Genomic DNA, 20947 nt, shown 5'->3' with positions numbered 1-20947 from the left:
GCTTGCAAATATGTCTTTTCACATGATACTTTATTTATGATTAGGTATATAGTGAAAGTGTATATAAATGTTACATTTTGGAAAAGCATTATACCAATCATGTTTAGTTAAAAATCAAGAAAGGAATATGGCAACTGGAATTCTCATTCTTTGGACGCTCATTCTTATCGAATTGTTTGATATATATATATAGACATTTATATCCCCTTTTAGCTCATGTATACATAGCTGTTGTCATTGACTGTTTGGTCTACTCAACAACCCCCCCCCCCCCCCCCCCCCCCTGTCCAGCGTCGATCGCTGGACAAAAAACAATTATACCCCCCCCCCCCCCCCCCCCCCCACCCCTTTCCCTAGTTTTCCTTAATTTTTTGAACAGTGCAATAAAAACTACATTATTGATTTCACTGATTCACTGCACAGCTTGACCATTGAAGCCTTAGTGTAGCTGTCCTATACCAAACATATAAAAGGTTACTGGAAAGTCCATTCCACTAAAACCCTTCCCTTCCCCCACTAAACTATTTCCCTTTTGTCATGAAGAAAAATGTTACATCATAATTTTATAGGGAGAAAGGAAATCATTAGTTGCACTCATATTAGGAGAAATATTGACACATTCATTTGTAAGACTGCATCAGTAAACAATTTATTGTAAAAATGCAATCTAAAAGCCAAAATATGATATGCATATGCAGTCGCTATAACCATGTGATCTGCTTCCGGAAATAGAAGATTAAACTTCTAGGTTCCTAGGTAGCTGATCAAAATCTAACATGCCTACCTCCCTTCTAACTATAGTTGGAGCCTTTTTAAAAAAAAGGCGGAATAACAGCTGCTGCAGCCTGGATCCTCACTGCTCTAAAAGTCAAGTACCACTATACAACGTTCAGTCAATGTAATAACCTGGTGCCTGACTCTAGTAATATACTGTTGGCATTCTTATTTAGGTTGACAGTGAAATAATTTTTTTGGCACTTTAACTGGGGAATAAGGGTCCTGTGAACTTTTGTCACACTTTTGTTTCACTGTTGGAATATACCATTGGCACATTGGCATGGGTCCTGGTACCGCTATGTAGAAATTCAAGTGCAGAAATGAATCCCACTAGAATTAAGCTTCCTAATACTTAATGACAATATTAAGCACTTTTTAAAGGTGAAGTAGGCAATGGTCAAATCCCTGCCTTGATTTTTTTTCCTGCAGTTTGTCCTATTTAGGTAATTTCCTTTCACTTTCTGCCCCACAGACTCATCAAGCAAGAGGCACTTATCACACAAACATGCCCCAAAAAACTGATGTTCCATTGACAACTCCTAATTGTGGATTCTCCCTCCTTTTGGAGATCATTGTCACTTGGACAAATAACCCCTGGGGAAGCAAATACAGCATAAAAATATCTGACACGGTTGCTAACCAATCCTTACTGCCCAAAATTAAAGGTTGACTAAAACTAGACACACTTCAACACTAATCAAACTTACCTGGCTTACTGCTACTCCAAAGCACCTGGTGTACTTGGCATCCATACAGAGCATAGTGTCTCTCTTTTAAGCATTGGATGCAGCTAACCCTAAACCTTTAATTAAGTTAAAAATAAAGGTACACCCCACATTGCTCAATAGTAGGGCAGGACCTCTCCTGCACCTGGGAAATTATTGTATGATTGTTACAGGCTGTCTATCATCAAGGGCACGCAGACTTTTCCTTACAAATTCAGGGTTATGATTATTTAATGGCATATTGTGTACTTAAAGTAAAGTTAAAATATTTTTATCCATCTGCTTTTAGAAAAATATTTATGCAGTGTAATAAATAATGAATGAGTTTACTTTTCAATAAAGTGTCCTCCTGAATTTTTTCACCCCAAATTCATTTATACCTCTTAATGAAGACCCCAGATGCAAACACTGTGACCTAAATTTTGTGAATTTTCTCAGGTCATCTCCTTGTTTACATTGTTTGCAGCAATTCTTTGTCTTTAATGGCTGTGCCTGTGCAGTTATGTTTCATAGACATAATTAAGGCCCTTTGACTAAGCATTTCTTTTAGAGAGCAAGGACATTTTATTAGAAAAAACAAGAATCAACCAAAACTCAAATATGTCCTATAAATATTGTGGAGATCATTTTACAATATACTAGACAAAAATAGAATTAAAGTTGCTGAATTTTGAACTAGTAGTGAACTGATAGTTACTAAAACTGCAGTAATTGTTGGTTATTAAGGCTTGTTTATCCCAAGGTCTTTTTTTTAATCTTGACTGTCAGCTTGGTGCACTTTTTTTAGAAAACTGTTTCTCTGAACATACGCTAGGCTTATGTGATGGGGCTTATGTGACAGATGCAAACTGCAATAGCATGTGTCTGTATAGACTGTACAGATAGTCCATACTGCCCTACAACTATCCACAAAATGCACATCTGACAAGAATAGGAGAGAGATGTGATAACTTAACACTTAGCGTAGATGGTTTGTAATTCAGACCCTGGACATTCTGTACTGTTTATGTTTGTATCCCAATGTATATGTTCAGTAGGATACAAATATTGCATGGAGAGATGGGAAGAATATGTTGAAGGTAGGCATTTTATGGAATATTCGTTGTCATGTGAAGAATCACAGACCTTAATATGCCCTAGACCCTGTATCATTTGATCAGCAGTGGTGGCCCTTTACCAGCACTCTGACCACAGTCTGAATGTATATTCAGTAGATTATTTTATATTCTGGGATGTACAGATAACAGTTGTAAGCTATAATAAGACACTGAAGATTCTTCCTGAATATTTTAAACTGTCTATACATATCCTTGCTTTCTGAAACCTGTATTACAGTGGCAGTACACTACTCTGTAACAGTTGCATGCATTCTCCTATGTGATTGAAACGCCCATGTTGGCTGCTTTTAAGTGGATCTCTTGGCCTGTAAGGTCAGAGGTGATCTACAAATGATTATCAGTTTGCATATATAATATATAGTAAGTATTTATTATTTCTTTTATATAGATGCATAAGAGAGGTCTGAAAGTCATTGTTTTTTGTCTTTACAGTGTGCCTTAGTGTGTGAGTGTTCATCCCCTGAAACACTAGGTGGAATTGACAATCTGCCTCTACTAAATGCAGGTATGGTGTGATCTACAATTTGGTGTTTTCCATCTATAGTTTCAAAATCTGAAGTTTAAACTGCCTATATTTTATCATCCCTGGTTCTCTCTTCCTCCCCTCAATTACCATACTAATAAAATGGTTAAAAACATTTTTCATTTTTCTTTGTGATATTAACTAAATATTTTAGATCCAGTGACATCACCTCTAGATTATGGTGCTTCTCAATGCAGTGCAGACAGATCATGGCTGGTGGTAGGGGGTATTAGGGTAATGTACAGCTCTGCTAGTGCCCACCTTTGATACTAAGCTTTGGCTGAAAGAACTAGATGGGGAATAGATGGCTAGATTAGGCCTACTTCAGCCAGAAAATAAGCTGGTCTCTTTCTGATTTATGCAGCACTTTGTTCTTCTAAATTAAACTTTGAGAAGCTTAAATGTACAGTAAAATCAAAAAAGGCAATTTCAATACAGCAGAATAGCTTGTAAAACTGTGCATTACTGAACAGATGGTTGGTGTTCAGCTTTAATGCCCATCTATTGCCCACACTATTTTACCTATTAGTTCTGGTCAATGTGGGGAAAGGTTTGAAATGTCTATTAGGTTGATATTAATGTCTGTGTCCCTACTAGAGAAGATGTGGGGAAACACAAAAAAGTGTAAACCTTGCCTTATTATATTTAGATATTTTGTTGTTGTATGTTTTTAAGTCAATCTAAAGCTAAAACAAAATTGCTTTGGCTGGCAATGGGATTTAAAGAGTTAGTTTTCTCAAAAGAGAGATTTCAATTTTTAATATATATAAAGAGCAGGTAAACCAACTCCTTTTTTTAAATGTATTATATTTAAGTAGCAAACCCTCTGTGCTATCAGGTCTACATACCTGCCATGGCATTTTTGATCTATTTTGTATTATGGAGATTTCAATGGGGAGAAGGGAGGGTCACCTAAAACTACAGAGTTAGGTGATCCTTTAAAACCTGTATCTGACTTCCACAGACTGGTTTTCCATTGTTTGCTGGGTTTTTAAATGATAAGACTGTAATACAGCGTATGCTACTCTCGCTGCATTTTGATTTTAGCATATTTCCCACATCAACTTGTGATGTTACTAAATATCCATGGTGAAAACAACTTCTGACTAGTTTCTATAGTAGCATACTGGGAATTCTGCCAAACTGTCTATTGATATATTAGGATCTATTTACAAAAGAAGGCTGGAAAGCCAAAGAGGTCAAGAAGACAACCATTATGGAAGATTGGATGATTTCATAAGATCTCATCAACAAAAAATATTGTTAGAAGGATGCCTAATTTATGTTACGGATTACCTAATCAACACATTTACTGTGAAAAGGCAAACAGTAATTCAAGCCTTTTCATGAGGTTTAAATATGTAAATGAAATATTAATCAAATCATAACTAAAAGTTACAGTGGCTTGATGCCAACGTTCACTCAGACTAAATATTGTATTGTTGTAAAAAAGTTTGACTAGACTAGTCAGTTTTGGTGCATTAGTGGTACAAACGTTAGTATGGTGTAGTATTTTATAAAATTATCTAATTTTTTTGAATTAACATAATCTTACTAGAGGCTAAAATAGTCTGGCAGTGTGGAAATGGCAATATATTCTACATATAACTGGATTATTAGATCCCATAAATATTTGTAAAGGAGCAACGTATATATAGGAAGAGAAAAGAAGTGTAGAAGACAGAAATTGCTACATACACAGTTACATTTTTTTCCCGAAGTAATAAAAAAGAATATGAAAAAGCCTAGTAGATTTACCTATTTTATTGTGCTTGTATATAAGTCGAATAGGTTCACATTTGTTTTTTGTTATTGTTTTTTTTTTCTAAATGTGCTAATATTTGTGCTAATATTTATGTGCTGAATAGTTTTTACTTGCATTTTCAAGGTCTACATCAATGCATTTTCTACCTATGTAAAGGGTTAGTTTACCCAGAATTAATAAATCTGGTTTGGGAGCACTCTGATAGGGTGAAATAACTAATGGCTTCTTTTGTCTAATTAGTATTCTCACAGTGGGTTTGCTGCCTCTATGCTACCTGCTCCTCATGTTTATGTTTGTGCTGTGTATTGTCTATTGTATTATTTATGATAATAATAATATTAATACATATCTAGAAGTAAAACAGTTCAGTTAGTGAACAAGGCGGGGTATATAATTGGACACGTGGTAAGTTGGAGGGGGTTAGGCTTTCTACACAGGTAATAGAGAAAACTGATTAGAAGAATTCATCTACTCTAACAGGGCTGAAAAAGGAGAGAGAGGAGTAACAGATAATTATGGAGGATGGTGTGGCAATAGTGCTATAAGATACAATTATGTGTTAATGTGTTCCCTAAAGTAGTTGGTTATGCCTTGGACAGAGAAGGCAGCTGTTGGCAAAAGGAGTGGAGAATAGGGTCAAAAGTGGCAACAAGGCAATGAGGATGGAATGCCTGGGTGGAAATTTTTGCATGTTTACTGTTCACATATATACATTTGTATATAATCATGTAACAACAAAATAATTCTACCAGTGAGATTGATCATAAAAGAAATAATATAAAAACACTACAGAAGAATGCAGAAGTTTAAAAAGTCTTCATTAAAAACAACTTGAAATATAAACCAGTTTCTCCTGTTTGGCAAAACACATGCAGAGAAGAAGCAGATAAATGTGAATAGGACAGTAGTCTCCGAGGACCACAAAGCACAGTTGTAGATAACTTACTAAATTGAATTTATTATATTATCCATTTTAATGTAATTCATTAATGTTAAAAGAACCAAAAATGTTTGTAGATTCTCACCATCTCAACATGCAGAACAACATAAGATAACTCTATTCAGCCAGCTCTTCATCATGGTTAACACATAATTGTGAACTGTTCTCCCCTAATAATGAAGGAAATACATTTACAAAGAAGATAAAGTAACAGTCAAATAAAGTGGTCAATTTACTGTTTTACTCTATGTATGATAGAGTTCTGTGATTCTTTTACGGTTGCAATCCTAATGTACAAATGATAAAATAGCTTTGGGATTCAAGACACTTTTTGTTTTCTTAAAGAGTCACATTTTGCCCATTATAATAAAACAGCCACAAAAGAGGGAGCTATTCAAAGCCTTTAGGGATTTAATTTGGGCTGGCAGTCTTACAAGACTAACCCTCTGCATTTCGCAGCAGAAGTTAAAAATAGGGGCTTTGACTTCCAATCCGAATGCCGAGAATTGTAGTAGCGGTGCTATTTCAATGCAGTGGCGGGCCAGCTGCAATTCATATTTAGGATTCCTTTGAGGGCCAAAATATAGGACATTGCAGGCCAGAATTTGACACCCCTGATGTACATGGAGATGTCAAAACTTTTTCATAGTGCATATTTCTCCCTTATTTTCTCTACTTTACTGGCTTTAACCCTTCCATCCAGTGCCTTAACCTCCCCAGCGGCAACCCTGAGTGTAACTCGAGGTGGAAAAAAGATGCTGAAAGCGGTAACACCGAGTCCCACTCGGGTTAGGTAAACCTATGGAAAACAATAGTAAATAAAGCGCTTACCTGATCAGCCGGCGTCCTCCATCGTCCTTCGCGTCTTCCTCTGCACCACGTTCTCTGCACCTGGTGACGGGTGTCGTCGGTGCATACAAACGTTCCGTTCGGAGCGGGGAGGGAAATTCAAATCTATTTGTATTGCATTCATTACAAAATACCTGTATTGAATTCAATACACTAGATTTATATGTGTAAAAGCAGTACATTGTCTTTCGTGAACATTTATTTTACAGTATAATATATTAGTATGAGTACAATATTTATTTATTTATTTTTTTAATTTAAAAACTTTATTAGCTTTTTTTAACTTTAATAGCTTTTTTTTTACGTGATTTTGTGTTTCAAACTTTATTATACTCATACTAATTTATTATACTATAAAATAAATTTTCGTTTATAAAATGCACCGCTTTTAGACATATAAAACCGGACTGAAATAAACTGCTCAGGAGGTTAAATGTGGGGCTTCTGAGGGGTACGCATTAAGGAATTGCTCTAAAACTACACACTTTAGAAAATCTGTTGTAGCATATACCTTAGAGCAGGAGTGGGCAAACTTTTTGGACTACTAGGCCATTTCAGGAGGTCAAGAAGGCACACTAGGCTATAAGAAACAAGGTGTCCAAGTTTCCTAGAAAAAATGTTTTTTCCAACAGTGACTGCAAGCGAGCATCCTCAGTCTTCCACTCATCGTACGTTTGCGCATGCTTGACATCGAAATGCCCCTTGGGATTTGACTGTTTGAAAGTGCTATTGGTGTCGTTGCACACTAAACACAGGGCTTTGTTGCCGCGTTGGACAATGAATAATTTATCAGTCCATTCAGGGTTAAAGACACGACGTTCAAGGTCAGCCTTCCAGAGACAGATAGCTGCGCATTGCTTCTGCTCTTTAGGCATAGTAATTGGGGTTACTGTGCGGGAACCTGATGATATCCCTGAAACTCGGATTAGGAATGAACGAGCGAGTTTTTAAAACTCGATTCTCGCTCATCCCTACTCACAATAACACGACAATTCAATTAGGTCGGATCCAGCAATAAATAACTAGGGGGGGGGGGTTAGGCTGGACTGGAAAAATGGCTAGGCAATATCCGGCCTGAAGGCCGGAGTTGTCTACTTTTGCCTTAGAGCATCTAGTGAAGGGCCTGTCTTTCTCCCCCATTTAGGACATCTTTTGGTGATGTAGAAAGTTACTGTCCATCATATTTCTTGTGGCCAATTATCTTACATAAATGGATATATTCAAGCCTTTTCACCTTTGGGCTTTTCCTGAAAAAATTCGATTCACCCACCCAAATTACAAAATTTGACAAAAGACTGTTTTGTCAAAATTTTATACCTGAAATGTGTTGGGAGGGGGGTAAATTAATTTAGGATTTTACTTGTAGGTCTGCTAGATTCTCTCCACCATGTTAACATGGTGTACAATCTGTATTATTTTATTATTTTGTTACTTTAGATGATTTACTTATTAATAATATATTAGTTTGGTTCTGTTTTTATTTCTTTTGAATTCTGTGCAATGTAACATTGATTAATTGTCCTACATATTCCTAGTTACACACAACTGCAAATATTTCAAGATTAAGTGGATTAAATTTGCAATATAAGTGTACAGAGATGATTTATATAATGCCACAATCAACAATCAGATGACAAATATTGTTTGAGCCATGAAAGAAAAATAGGAATAGGCGAAAAAATCCCAAACCTTCTCCTGAGCTAATTTTTAAAAAGTAAAGTGAAACTATATGCTAATCACAAACTAATTTGTAAACCAGTCTTGCAACAGCTTTGTATTTTTTACATTAGAGGGATTAATTTTTCAAGTGCACTCGTTTCTGAAACAAATCCGGATAATATGTTCAGAGTACAGTATACAGTACAGGAGAAACATTTTGTCTTATTGGCTAGTGAAAGGCACATTGAAGTCACCTATGCCCTACAGAACAGGATGAATAGGCTGTCAATGCTATCGGGTTTTGTCATTAACACTTGACCTACCAAAACTGTTCATACAACACCAAGCATACAGTAAGTTAACGGTGGGTGACGTTGGGATTACATCTATTCCTACCCCACCCCTGCATGCTTTCTGGATGTGTGAGAATGTGGTTCCACAGTCAAAGTACCAATATTATCCTCCAAGGTAATTTTGTTTTTGCTGCTAGTAGCAGCATCTGCTACAATGGGAAACTATGGGAAATCAGATTGTATTTCTGAAACTTTGTTGAATACGTTTTCACACCGGCGTCCAAATGACAACTCTTTGGTGTTGGGTAAAACTAATTGTTATGACACATTTGTGTTGTATATTCATATATAATGTCATTTACCTAGCTGATATAAATACTATAAAATAGGCTATTGATACATGGAAACTTAGCTTTGTATCTCTGCCTTGCCAAGGTTTCTTTACATAGATGTCCTCGCTGTGGTAAAATAGATTTCAGTAATCATTAAGATGTAACCATCCTAAAATCTAACTTTTTTCAGTTATGGTTCTGGAGAAAGCAAAAAAACATTTCTGTTAGCATAATATTGTTAACTGATATACAATAGGATTATTCATTGTATGCACAAACCACCTTTAGAATATCAAGTAATTTGTATCTTTTTGAGTCAGTTTATCATTTCTTTCTTTTTGGGACAAATTAATACATTTGATTTTTAATTTCAGTCATGACAATTTTTTTGAAACTGCAGTTACTGTTTTACTGTGCTATGTGCTATGAGCTGGCCCAAACCAATATTACTAAGAACAGTTGTGGTTTTGCATTTACTTGCACAAAGAGTATGCAATAATTGGCCTTTGACCTGAGAACATTTTCAGGGTTAACACACCAATGACTCAGTTCTAAATCAATGCAGCAGGCAAGGTTAAGGTTATAGAGATGTATCAGCCAAAGGAAAAATGATCCAAAAGGCATGAAATAGAATAGGGGAATTATTGCCTCATAAAGCCTTTGATATCTACAAATAACCTATAATGAAAATGTAGCTCCCTGAGGTATCATGTGTCTTCCACTTTTCTAGTAATGATCCTGCCCAGTTTTTTAACCCGACTGAGCATACAAACTTATTTACTATATTTTGCTGCAACAACCGTGTCAGCTGTCAAGTCTGAGCAGATCATGCAAGAATGGACACAACAGCATGCTTTACATCTGTAAATTCATTATTCCAGTCTAGCAATGCACACACAGATGATCTTTGTTTACAGAGTTTTGAACACAAATTGTATTGTCTCAAAAAACACTGCTATGTATAATATTTGAACACTGTAAAATCTAGGTGTGGACCAGTCCCAACAAAGTGAAAACTGTACATTATGTCTAATTATAAAGTTATATAAACAGTTTCATAATAATTACAGTAATAAAATGCTTATTTACAGATGCATTTTTTTTCACAGAACACTAAATTGTATAAGATAATATACAATCTGAATTTTATAGATCTCATAAATTTCTTGTTTGGATATGATATTCCTTTTTAGTAAGTGAATATAACATATGAATATCACACTAGTAAGGGCTCCATTACACTATACAAATATACTTTGCCCTGAACTATAGTGCCATGCACAGCCACCAGCATAGTTATCCATTGTGACCCGGATACCATTCCATAAAATGAATGAGGTAGCACAAAAAAATGGGCAGGAGTGCAAGCTTTGCATTTTAGTGAGAATGTGAAACATTACTTTATATGCAATGTCTGATGTTCACCCAACTTAAAGGTGAATAAAATAGTGTTAGAAATAATACTATTACAATGTAAGTGGTATTATTGTTAGAAAATATACTGTACTTGTCTTAAAAAGTAGTGGAATATAAGTTGGCTCTTCTTGGACCTCTTTAGTGCTAATGTCATGGAGTAGAAGGACCTGGGTGGTGGATACTGGATTATTACCATCCGTTGACAAAGTTGTGACCCTGACACAAAACAAACCATCAGCTCCTCCCTTGTATTCATTAACAACAGATCTCAACAGTCTAGAAAAGGATATGTAAGCTCCATCCTGACCCTTCCACTGTTTATGTGTAAATAAATGTTACATTTTCATTACCTTTCTTTTAAAATTTTAATTAAGTTAGGGAATTAAACTATGCAGGGCTTCAGTTACAGCAAGTACACTGTAAAAAGTGGCTTAGTTACTAGTTATGCTGCTTTTATTATATATGACAGAATTATTTTAAATTGGCTGACATATGTTTGCACTTTAAATGGAATAAACTGAAATGGTCATACATTTTTTTAAGGAAACCCATTTCCTTACAGCTGCACCATACATATTGTGGCAATCCATCTAGTTACTGATTCAGCATGGAGGCTGGTTGTAATTCTCACCAGATGAACCTGGTCTGGTGATAGACTGGCCAGGCCGTTTGTTTTTCCTACATTTGTAATTTTTCTGGTATGGGAACATCAGTAGGAAGTTGTTGGTTTATTTGTCTTTGACATATTTGTGTGTTGTTTTGCCCCACCATGTGGGTGTTTATGATTTGCTGGCATCGCTGATGAAGTACAATTTTGTTTGGCAAAATGCTACCTAACGAAGTTAAATCTGTATATAATGTATTATACAACGTGTTATGTAAGTCACTGGAAACTGGCCTTTAAATCATGACTAAACATTTGTGAAAGAGTTGGAGAGACATTTCCAGTGATAAATTACCTTACCTTCTTCGCATAGGTAATAGAAGATGTCATAACATTAGTCATTTGGCTTTCCAGCTTTAACTGCTTTTAGACTTTTTTTTTCAAATCTGTCTACACAGACATTAAATATTCAGTTCATGTTTTATGTTTAAAAATAGAAATGACATGCTACTATTTTTCCTGAGGCTTTTCACTGTAAATGCTTTAACAGTGAATGCAGATGCCATAACTCAGGTATTTTATGAGGAATAAAGAAGTTCATGTAGTACTTCATGGAAGTTTTTTAATGGTTACTTAAATAAAGGGTTTTATGTGAAGGTCGTTGAGCCCACATATCTGGTATAAACACACCGTAATCATGGCATTTATTATATCTTGTGTTATAAATACAGCAGAATTATGGCGAGTCAGTTTTATTGCTTCCTCCATTATGCATTGGGAAAGTGAATAAATCAGGTTTATGCATGTAACAAATGCATGGACAAATGTAGGGTATGTTGTTAGGGCATTTGAGTGAGGGCTATAGGTATTTTAGGATGTTACAGTTTGTATTTTCACTTGCAGCAAAACACTCACAGATGGATTTATTTTAATAAATGCAGATATGGCTCGGCATAGTGTGCAGAATGCATTATGACAATGACCTGTAAGGTTTATCCTATTGCCTAACAAAAGATCTATAACATGAATACTTAATGTAGCAAGTAAAGCAAGAGAAAATGTTTCAAGGTTTTCAACAGACTCAAAAACATGGTCCTATTTAATGTACAGCTCTGCGTAATATGTTGGTGCTATAAAAATTCCTGTTTAATAATAATAATCGCTGGATTTCCAGGCATAGCCCTAGCATTTCCCAGCACCTCTGTTACCTAAAGTCACATACTATACTGTGCCTATATGAAAAACATATTTCTATGGTGTTCTACCCACTATACATACAAATATGATGATGTGAGTGAATAAAAAGTAAATAGAAGCAGACTCAGTACTTAAAAGTTGCATATAGTCAACTGAATTTACGGAATTAATATAGGCGGGATAGTCCACTAATAAAGCGAATAAAATGCAGTTGCACAAAATCAGCAGTTCCTGCACCTCCTTATTCTTCATTTGTGTTGCCGTTTGCCTCTTTTTAACCAGCTACCCTAGGCACAAGTCCAAGAGACCATGAGCACTGAGTGACTCTGCAGGGGCTATGATGTGTTGGGAGTAACAAGATTTGCTGGTATTCTGTTGTATCTATTTGAAACTACTTCCAATGATTACTAGAATGTACATGGACCTGTATAGAAAATCTGTGAGATGTTTATGTATGTATATATAGTTTTTGTTGTACATTTAGTGATGTGTGATCTATGCCTATGATGCTATCTTCCTAAAACTAAACTTTTGTTTAAAGGGGGCAGAAAGTGAATTGACAAAATACAGGTTAACTGTACTTTACAGTAGAGGTCTATGCTGTCCTCTTTTAAAAAGAAAACCCACCATGAGAAAATATGAATGCTTTTATTGCGGTAAGCAATTATAAAAAAAACGAATCCATATCTCCATTCAAATTTTGGAAAATGCGCACTTACCCACTGATTCCTGTGTCTGGTAGCCTGACTGATATTCAGTTGATGGTCAACAATTAAACTGAAGAAGTCAATCAAATTGAAACATGAATTATACTCCTAGTTGATTCATATATTGCTAGCCTAACCCCTCAATCCCTTATTATACAAACCTTTTAAAGAGTAGCATACACTTGCATTTTTTACTACTACTTATGTATTATTTTTTCTTATGTGAAAAAAACTCATTCTCTAAAGAAACTATAACTTTGCTTGTGTTTTACCCACTAGTGTTAAAGAACCCCATCTACAAGTTCTACAGATTCCCTGCATCTGACAACAAGTGGATTTGTGTTCGGGAGCAGATGTCGGAGAGTATTATGTCTTTCCATATCCCAAAGCAACTGCTAACCCTCTATTTAAAAGAAGACACCAGAAGGTAAAAAAGCAAGTGAACAGTGTCATGTTATTGAAAGCAGCTGAAATGATTAGCTACCAGGATGTTTTCATTCCTAATTGCCTTGTAATCATTTACCATAAGGCAAACTCTCCAAATCCTTCCACAGCTTACTGTCATGGCACATAGCACTGAAATGGATTGCATTATTTTATTCCCAAGGCAACACTCTTTCTCTTGGCAAGAACTGAACTTAAGTGCTTGCTCAGCCAACTTTTAATTGATCCCAATTAGATGTGCATAGGAAACCTGAGATTCTTGTGGTCATGCTCATTTATTTTAATATAGGGGAACCATGTTCTCATTTCTCATTTATTTCCTGGATGCAGGTATAAAACGTTAGAATTGAGAATCACAACTTTGAAGTTTACAGTATTTTTAGATGCTCACACTGTAATTTGCATTCAGGTTAGAGGATAAGTGCAGTTCTTGGACAAGCATACTATTTATTTGGCAAGCATAACCATAAGGAAATCGCTGTTTTATCTAAATTGCTGGTTCAAAAATAGTCCTTAACAATCGTGCAACACCTCTACTATGTATATAAATATATATATATATATATATTTTTATATATATATATATATATATATATAATATAGGGAGGCAATAGTCTACTTTTGTTTACAGCAAGAACTGTTTAACGTCACAAAATTAAAACTTTAGCAAAGCAGCTTCACTTGAAAGTGTACATCATATAACATTTTTGCATAGAGTTTAATATGGTTAAATACCTCAATTGTGTGTGTAACACTAGTGGAATTTCCCATACTTTCTTTTCTAGCAATTGGAAGCAATTGGAAACTTTCAAAAGCATGGATAAACTTATCATCGCTTTTTAAAAGTCCTATACATATATATAAGTAAAACTAACATCACAGCTTTTGTTGTAGCCTATGGCATTTTCTACCTTCAAAGTGAAGAATGTTGTGGAAGATATATGATCTATATATAACAAATAAAACATTGTTTTGACTTTATATAGACATTATAGTTTAGTGTTCAGACAGACTAGGCAGTGTGTCAGATACAATTTATACAGAACAATCTGCAATAGTGGCAAAATAGTATATTTTGATTTAGTACAATTTTTCCATTCATTTGTCTGCATTGTCAATAATAGAATTATTGACAGTACAGTAAATAGTGTTTAGCATGACTGGTGGTTGTGATATTAGACCTTTCATTAAAGGCTGCACAGTAGTTCTGATAATTGTTGTTTGGGTGAGGAAAATCAATTGTGCATGAGCACTTGTAATCCTTATATAGAAACAATCCTCCATATATAAAGCCTTGTTTTATAGCTGCTTTGTTTTTGCTTTTGCTTTTTTGCTTGATGTTGTGGTTCAGTGTTCTTTGGAAGGTTTATTTATTTATTTTTATTTTCCAATAGTTCTTCAAAGTCTACAGTATTGACTGGAATTCTCTAATAAAGCATAGTGTTTGACAGTCCTGTGTTGGAATGCGAGGATGCTCACAACACTTCTTAATCTTTCAGAAGTCGAATTAGTATTAACCTCTGTTTCATAACACAATTTAAACACATTTATTCAATAAGATGGTACACAAAGCAACAAGGATGTTCTGTATGTTAGAAGCCTTAGCCCTACAGCAGTTTTCCAGCACCATGTAAGAGATTATTTTTCTTTCATATGCATTACTAAACTCTGCACTTTGCACATTGTCATTGCCAAACGTCATGTGTCATTAATAAGACCCTCCTATCTTTTGCATCACTGATAATGTTATAGCACATGCAATGTTAACATTCATCTTTAGGGGACTTCTGCAACCACTACAGTGTGTCTGATGCCTTGGTTTACACAGATTCAGTATGTGTATAGAATCAGTATGAAAGCAGTATGAAAGGTTTATTTTGGGTAGCTTTTGATGGCTTATGGTAATTTTGCACTAATATCTAGAACATGAGCCATGATGCTCAACATGTTTATCATTAGTCTATCATTATCTTTTGCAAGCAGTACGCTGTGAAATTTGTAGCCAGAGTCAACAAAAGTTAATATGCTGCCTCCCCAGCCTTCTTTATTACTGATAAAAATTCATGTTGTGAATACTGTAAACGTTTTCTTTTTTTATTTTGCATAAAAATGTTCAAAAAGAGATTTATTTTCAGCTTACTGTAGAGTTTTGTTGTGCACCACATTTCAAGCCCTTTAAAAGGTTGATTTTCCCTGAAGGTAACAATGAATCACTTGATCTTAATTGCTTTTTGTGCTTTGGAGCAGATAATGTATTACTGCTGAATATTACAGTTTAGTTTTGTCATTTTCTCTATACACAGACAAATCTGGACATTTACTTTTATATTTAATGAGCATAAGCATGCTAGTAGATTTTTCATCAGAGGTCCTGACATTTTAAATCAAAGATGAGAAGTTATGGCAGCTGAGGGCAACCATTTAGACATTGCTAGCTTCATATGCAACCTCTTGACTCCTGCTAGGGACCAGACACTATTTCTAGTTTTGTAAGACTGGAAAATACTAATACCGGCTTTATTATTAACACCTAATGTTTTTGTGAGGTCTCCAGAGCTAGACACAGTGCGCCTGATTTATTAAAGCTCTCCGAGGATGGAGAGGATATACTTTCAGCACTGAAACTGGGAGATCCAGCAAACCCAGATCAGCCAGCTTCACTGCTGAAAGTATATCCTCTCCATCCTCAGAGAGCTTTAATAAATCAGACCCAGTCAGTATTCCTAATTGAGTTTAACTAAAGATCAATAGGACAATCTAGGAACTTTCCGTGCTTGTGATCTTCCCAGCATTGCACCAAAATCTCTACTTGCTTTCCCAACTGCCAGGCCACAACATTTGTCCCTTTTACAGTCCCCTGAATTAAGCACCCCAAATATTTTATCTGTTCTGGCCAACTTAACCTACACTTAAAGGACACCACTCTGGTCCAAAACATTTGAGATCAGATTTTGCTTGGAATACAGCTTAATAACAGTGATGGTAAAAGTAACATTAGTTAGTGTGATCATTTGTTAACATCTAAATATCAGCTAATAAACCAAATGGTACATTATTTTTCAGTCATGTGTAGAATGTTACTTTAATGTTATTGTTTGCAAGATTAAATGCATTATTGTCAACTAAAGCAATGTGTTATCCACGGAAAGACATTTTCATGATGTTAGAATGTAAATCGTTATTTGTGTAGAAGTCACAGTGCTAGAATTATGATTGTGTGGCAGCCATTTGTCTGATGGCTATAAAGTTTCACACGCGTCAAATAATTCTCCTGCTGCTGTGGTTATGTAGGTTATTTTCTCCAGGGGCTTGACAGGCCATTTCTGATAAATTGTAAATAATTTATTTTCCTTCAAGGCTTAAATAATCATCAAATTAATCATGTGCTTATTCATGCTACAGACAAGAACACTTCATGATCTAGAACATGTGGATAATTAGTTACTTCTGAGCACAACAGAACAGTAATCTATGTAAATTGTAAAAATAATAATGACTTCATCTATACATTGCAGCTTTGTGTACTACATAACAAACTATCAAAGATTTATGTAGACTTTTTATGTGAATATTGTAGTTTACCTTTTAAGTCCTTCTTTAAACAAAAGCTTCCCAGTGGTCTGTTTTGCCAATCTAAAAATAATTTTCTACTTGCACTCCATCAAGCAAAGTTTAAAGGCTTTCCTTCTTTTTATTCCTGTCTTCAATAATCTACAGTTATAAGTCCCATAGGTTACTCCCTACTGTAATAGCTCCAACAACAGCAAAAACATCCTGCAATTTAAAATTAGTAAGTGATATGCCATTTTCACTTTTAACAAAGCAAAAAACTGACCTACTGATAAGTCCAAGAAGGATAAATACAGCATTTAAAAACTAATCCTCCCACCTACATCACAAATTATGATAACGTATAAACTGTCAGACTTTGTTAATCTGTTTGTATCTACAAAAGTGTAATACAAACACCTAAAAACATCTGTGCTTCCCAGACTTTTTACAAGACAGAATTACATTATTTGCCACCTATATACAGGCAAATGAATATCTTCCTTGAGGCATTAGGCCCAGATCTGTGCAAAGCATAATATTATTAATATTAATAATAGCCACATAATAAGTCACAATAAGTATGTTGACCTTCTAACAAGACAAAATTGATACAAGACAAAACAAAAGAGACAATAGCGAAACCCAATATCGTATACCATTTCCACTTGTAACCACTTCTGAGTAAAACAATACAGCACTTGCGTTGTATTGTACAAAAGGAAATGCTACTGCACCAGTAAACAAATGTTTGTGGAGGCCTCCTGGGCTTCGGTCTTCCCCAGCTCTTTCCTTCCTTCCTTCCCTCCCTTCCCTTCCTTCCCTCCCCACACACCGACTGGCTGATACCCCTCCTATTTGCATGTTGATACCCCAGTCATGCCCACACTTAGAAACTGCAAGCTATAGGCCAATGATACAGAGGAGACCCTAGGTACCCCAGTTTCCAGGGGGTACCTTTTCAGCTGTAGGGGTAACTTACAGATGGCTTAGGAACTTACCTAGGTAATGCATATTTTATACTGTATTTGTACAAATAAATGCACCCTAGTAATATTGTTAAAAAGAATCCACAGGGCGATCTTCAGAGATATTGTAACATGTATCAAGACTGTGGAGAAGCTGAGTATGGACATGATATGTACTGTGCATTGTATTGTTCACCCCATGTGTTGGTATATTCTCCTGAATAAACATACTTACAAGATCACTGAATCCAGCATTGTTTTTTTTTCACTGCTGTTGTCCTAATGCAGATTATGACCCATGCCATAATCTTGGGTTGCTATGTCTTTGGGAGCCAGCTGTCTTTCCTGCATTCTTGCAGCTGGGCCCCTGATGACTTTGCACCATATCCTGCCAAACCGTAGATGAAGCTGGCACCAGATATTGCATGACTTTCAGCCCACAAAGTAAGTTCTGCTTCCTTGGATGTGATACCTGAGTATCTCAGAAGTGAGGGACTTGCATACGTTAGCTTCACCTAGTGGAAATTGAGGAACTGGGAAAGTAAAATGAAAAGACAAAAAAGGTTTTCAGAGTGCAAAGAAATAAAAAAACAGCTGTTGTATTTTAGAAAAAGCAAGGGGAAGGACATGGAACTGTATTCCATTTAAGTTGCAGGTACACATTATTAGTACTTAAAAAACATGAACCAAGTGACTTTTAGTGAAAAGGGACATGTACATGAGGATTGTGATGTGAGGTTTGATTTTTTCTCCATATTACAGCCTAGAGAGGTCAGAGGCTGTTGTTAAATCACAATGCCATAGAAATCTACTTTAAACAATTCTGATTTGGTCTGATAATCAAAGTGATATGAAACCATATGCTCTTTTTGTATACAAAACATGATGCTATAATGAAATAATCAAACTATAATGTTCTCTGGGAAAAGGCACAGTTTTATGCGGGTTATAAAGAAAAATCCAAGTATAAAAATGAAGTCATAAATATGTGGATCACAGCAGTTTCCTACATCTCTCTAAGCAAATATTACTTTCAATTAAGGCTCATGCAAATACAACTTATTACAAGCATTTGTTCATAGAGTGTTCACCGCAGGCAAGCTGCCACTAAATCATGTTTCATATTTTTAACAATTCTGGCATTTTTAGAGCATTTGGCTTTTAGCAGTGTCCTGATGTGTAACTGCTGGAAATATTGGCATAGGGGTCATTTATGAGGTTTAAGACTACTTTAGCAATTAGGCTGCAGTGTGTGATGCTTGACCTGACAATTGTTAAAAGTCCTGCAAGAATGATGCCAGTACTTAGATGTTAATTGCTATGACATTGAAACATTGTTATCTGGCTACAGGGCAACACTTGGCTCCTAACTGTGACCATCCATACCTTTTCAAAGTCAAAGTGCTCTCTGACCCCTAACAATATACCAGCACTATTTGGCAATGTTGATACCTTGTCCGAAGATGCACTACTTCAACTATTTCAGGTTTTTATATTGAGGGGTATTACTGGCCAGTAGGAAGGTGGGTAGTGAACAGACCAGCTAGAGGCAGTGAGCCTGATTTATGAAAACTCTACAAGGCTGGAGCAGATACACTTTCATCAGTGAACCTGGGTGATCCAACAAACCTGGAATGGCTTTCCTAAAAGTAATTTGCTATTTGTTGCCAATTTTTTTCAATCCTGGACCAGATCAATTACTAGTTTGCTAGATTACCCAGGTTCACTGATAAAAGTGTGTCCTCTTCAGCCCCGGAGAGTTTTCATAAATCAGGCCCATTGTATTTTCATTTGCAAATTAGCGTGCCCCAGGATTCAAGCCCCAAAAGGAATACTTACCATAGATATACAAATATGTATGCTGCCGTGTGCCTGCCATAGCCGCTGATAAATCGGGCAGTAGTTGTGTCATGGCACTATGCAGAGGCATTGCATTATAATTGTAGAATTGCTTTACATCAATCCTTTCAACAATTAAAAAGATAAATCGGGCAGTAGTTGTGTCATGGCACTATGCAGAGGCATTGCATTATAATTGTAGAATTGCTTTACATCAATCCTTTCAACAATTAAAAAGAAAATGTGGAGAAAAATGTGAGCCAAAGAACATTTTAAGATACATTTGCAGGTATAAAAGGGTAAAAATATAAAATAGTAAAGACTATGTATTTTATTTCTATTTTGCGTGTTATTTTAGATGTATTGTGAAAATAATATATTGATGATATGGTCCTCTCCTCCTGTGTCACTGTCTGTATTAATCTGTCATTTGTAACCCAAGATAGGGATACATCTACCTGTTGCTTATAGGTTATATATTGTAGATTGACTATTCAATCATTTAACATTTCTTGGTATGACAGTTAGTACCAGGTTATAGAAGCAGAGTGAAGTGAGATGTGCAAACAGTTGAATCTAGGTTGGGAAGAGAAAGCTGCCATGAATGTGGGCATTGGAGAGAATAAAACATTGCCAACTTAGTGCAAATAGGTGGTGGGATTCACAAAAACAAAATGGTGTGCAGGACATGTATCTATAGGGAACGTGTGCAGAGAAGTAGCGTTGGATAAACAAATTCAGAGCCATTCCCTAAATAAACAACGCATGTATATATATGTACAACACAGAATATATTTTCATGGAATAAGCTACCCTCACAGGAAATTCTGACCCCCTAGGATAAGCAAGAGTTTGGTAACCGCTTGCAGAAAGGGCTAGCTAGGGTTGGGGCACACAGGCAGGCCCACTGAAATGCAACCATATTAGGGGCAATTTCTAAATCTGATGTCCTAAATCAAAAATCCCATCATTATGCTGTGTTTGTTTTCGGTTTGTTTTGTTTTTTTGGTACAATGTGATAAGAAGTGTTTCTCAATGCTGACGTGAGGACATGGGTGAGTTAAACCCATTTTGCAGCTACGTTCACTGCTGAGGGAAGTATTCTGCAGATTTCTCCAAGGACCTAAAGTAGGACTTTACAGCCTAGCTTTACACAATATAAAATATTCTTATTTAGTAATGCATAAATGGTTCATAAAGACAATCTTTTGTACTTCCACTGCTGTACACGTGTTTTGTTTA

At 35.7% G+C, this 20947-nt stretch overlaps 1 protein-coding gene across 1 annotated transcript in view; it reads left to right on the top strand.

Moving 5' to 3' along the window:
* Positions 1 to 20947, top strand: part of INPP4B (inositol polyphosphate-4-phosphatase type II B) — a gene marked incomplete in the record, with an annotated part of 326843 nt that overhangs the window by 203268 nt on the left and 102628 nt on the right. The window contains 2 exon segments of the mRNA XM_072405866.1: positions 3053 to 3125; positions 13185 to 13332. Of these exon segments, the coding sequence (XP_072261967.1) occupies positions 3053 to 3125; positions 13185 to 13332 (221 nt within the window).

Source organism: Pyxicephalus adspersus, chromosome 3, assembly GCF_032062135.1.
Source record: "Pyxicephalus adspersus chromosome 3, UCB_Pads_2.0, whole genome shotgun sequence".
NCBI classification, from domain to species: domain Eukaryota; kingdom Metazoa; phylum Chordata; class Amphibia; order Anura; family Pyxicephalidae; genus Pyxicephalus; species Pyxicephalus adspersus.
The sequence above is the reverse complement of the archived record's forward strand: the minus strand, read 5'-3'. Positions and strand labels throughout refer to the sequence as shown.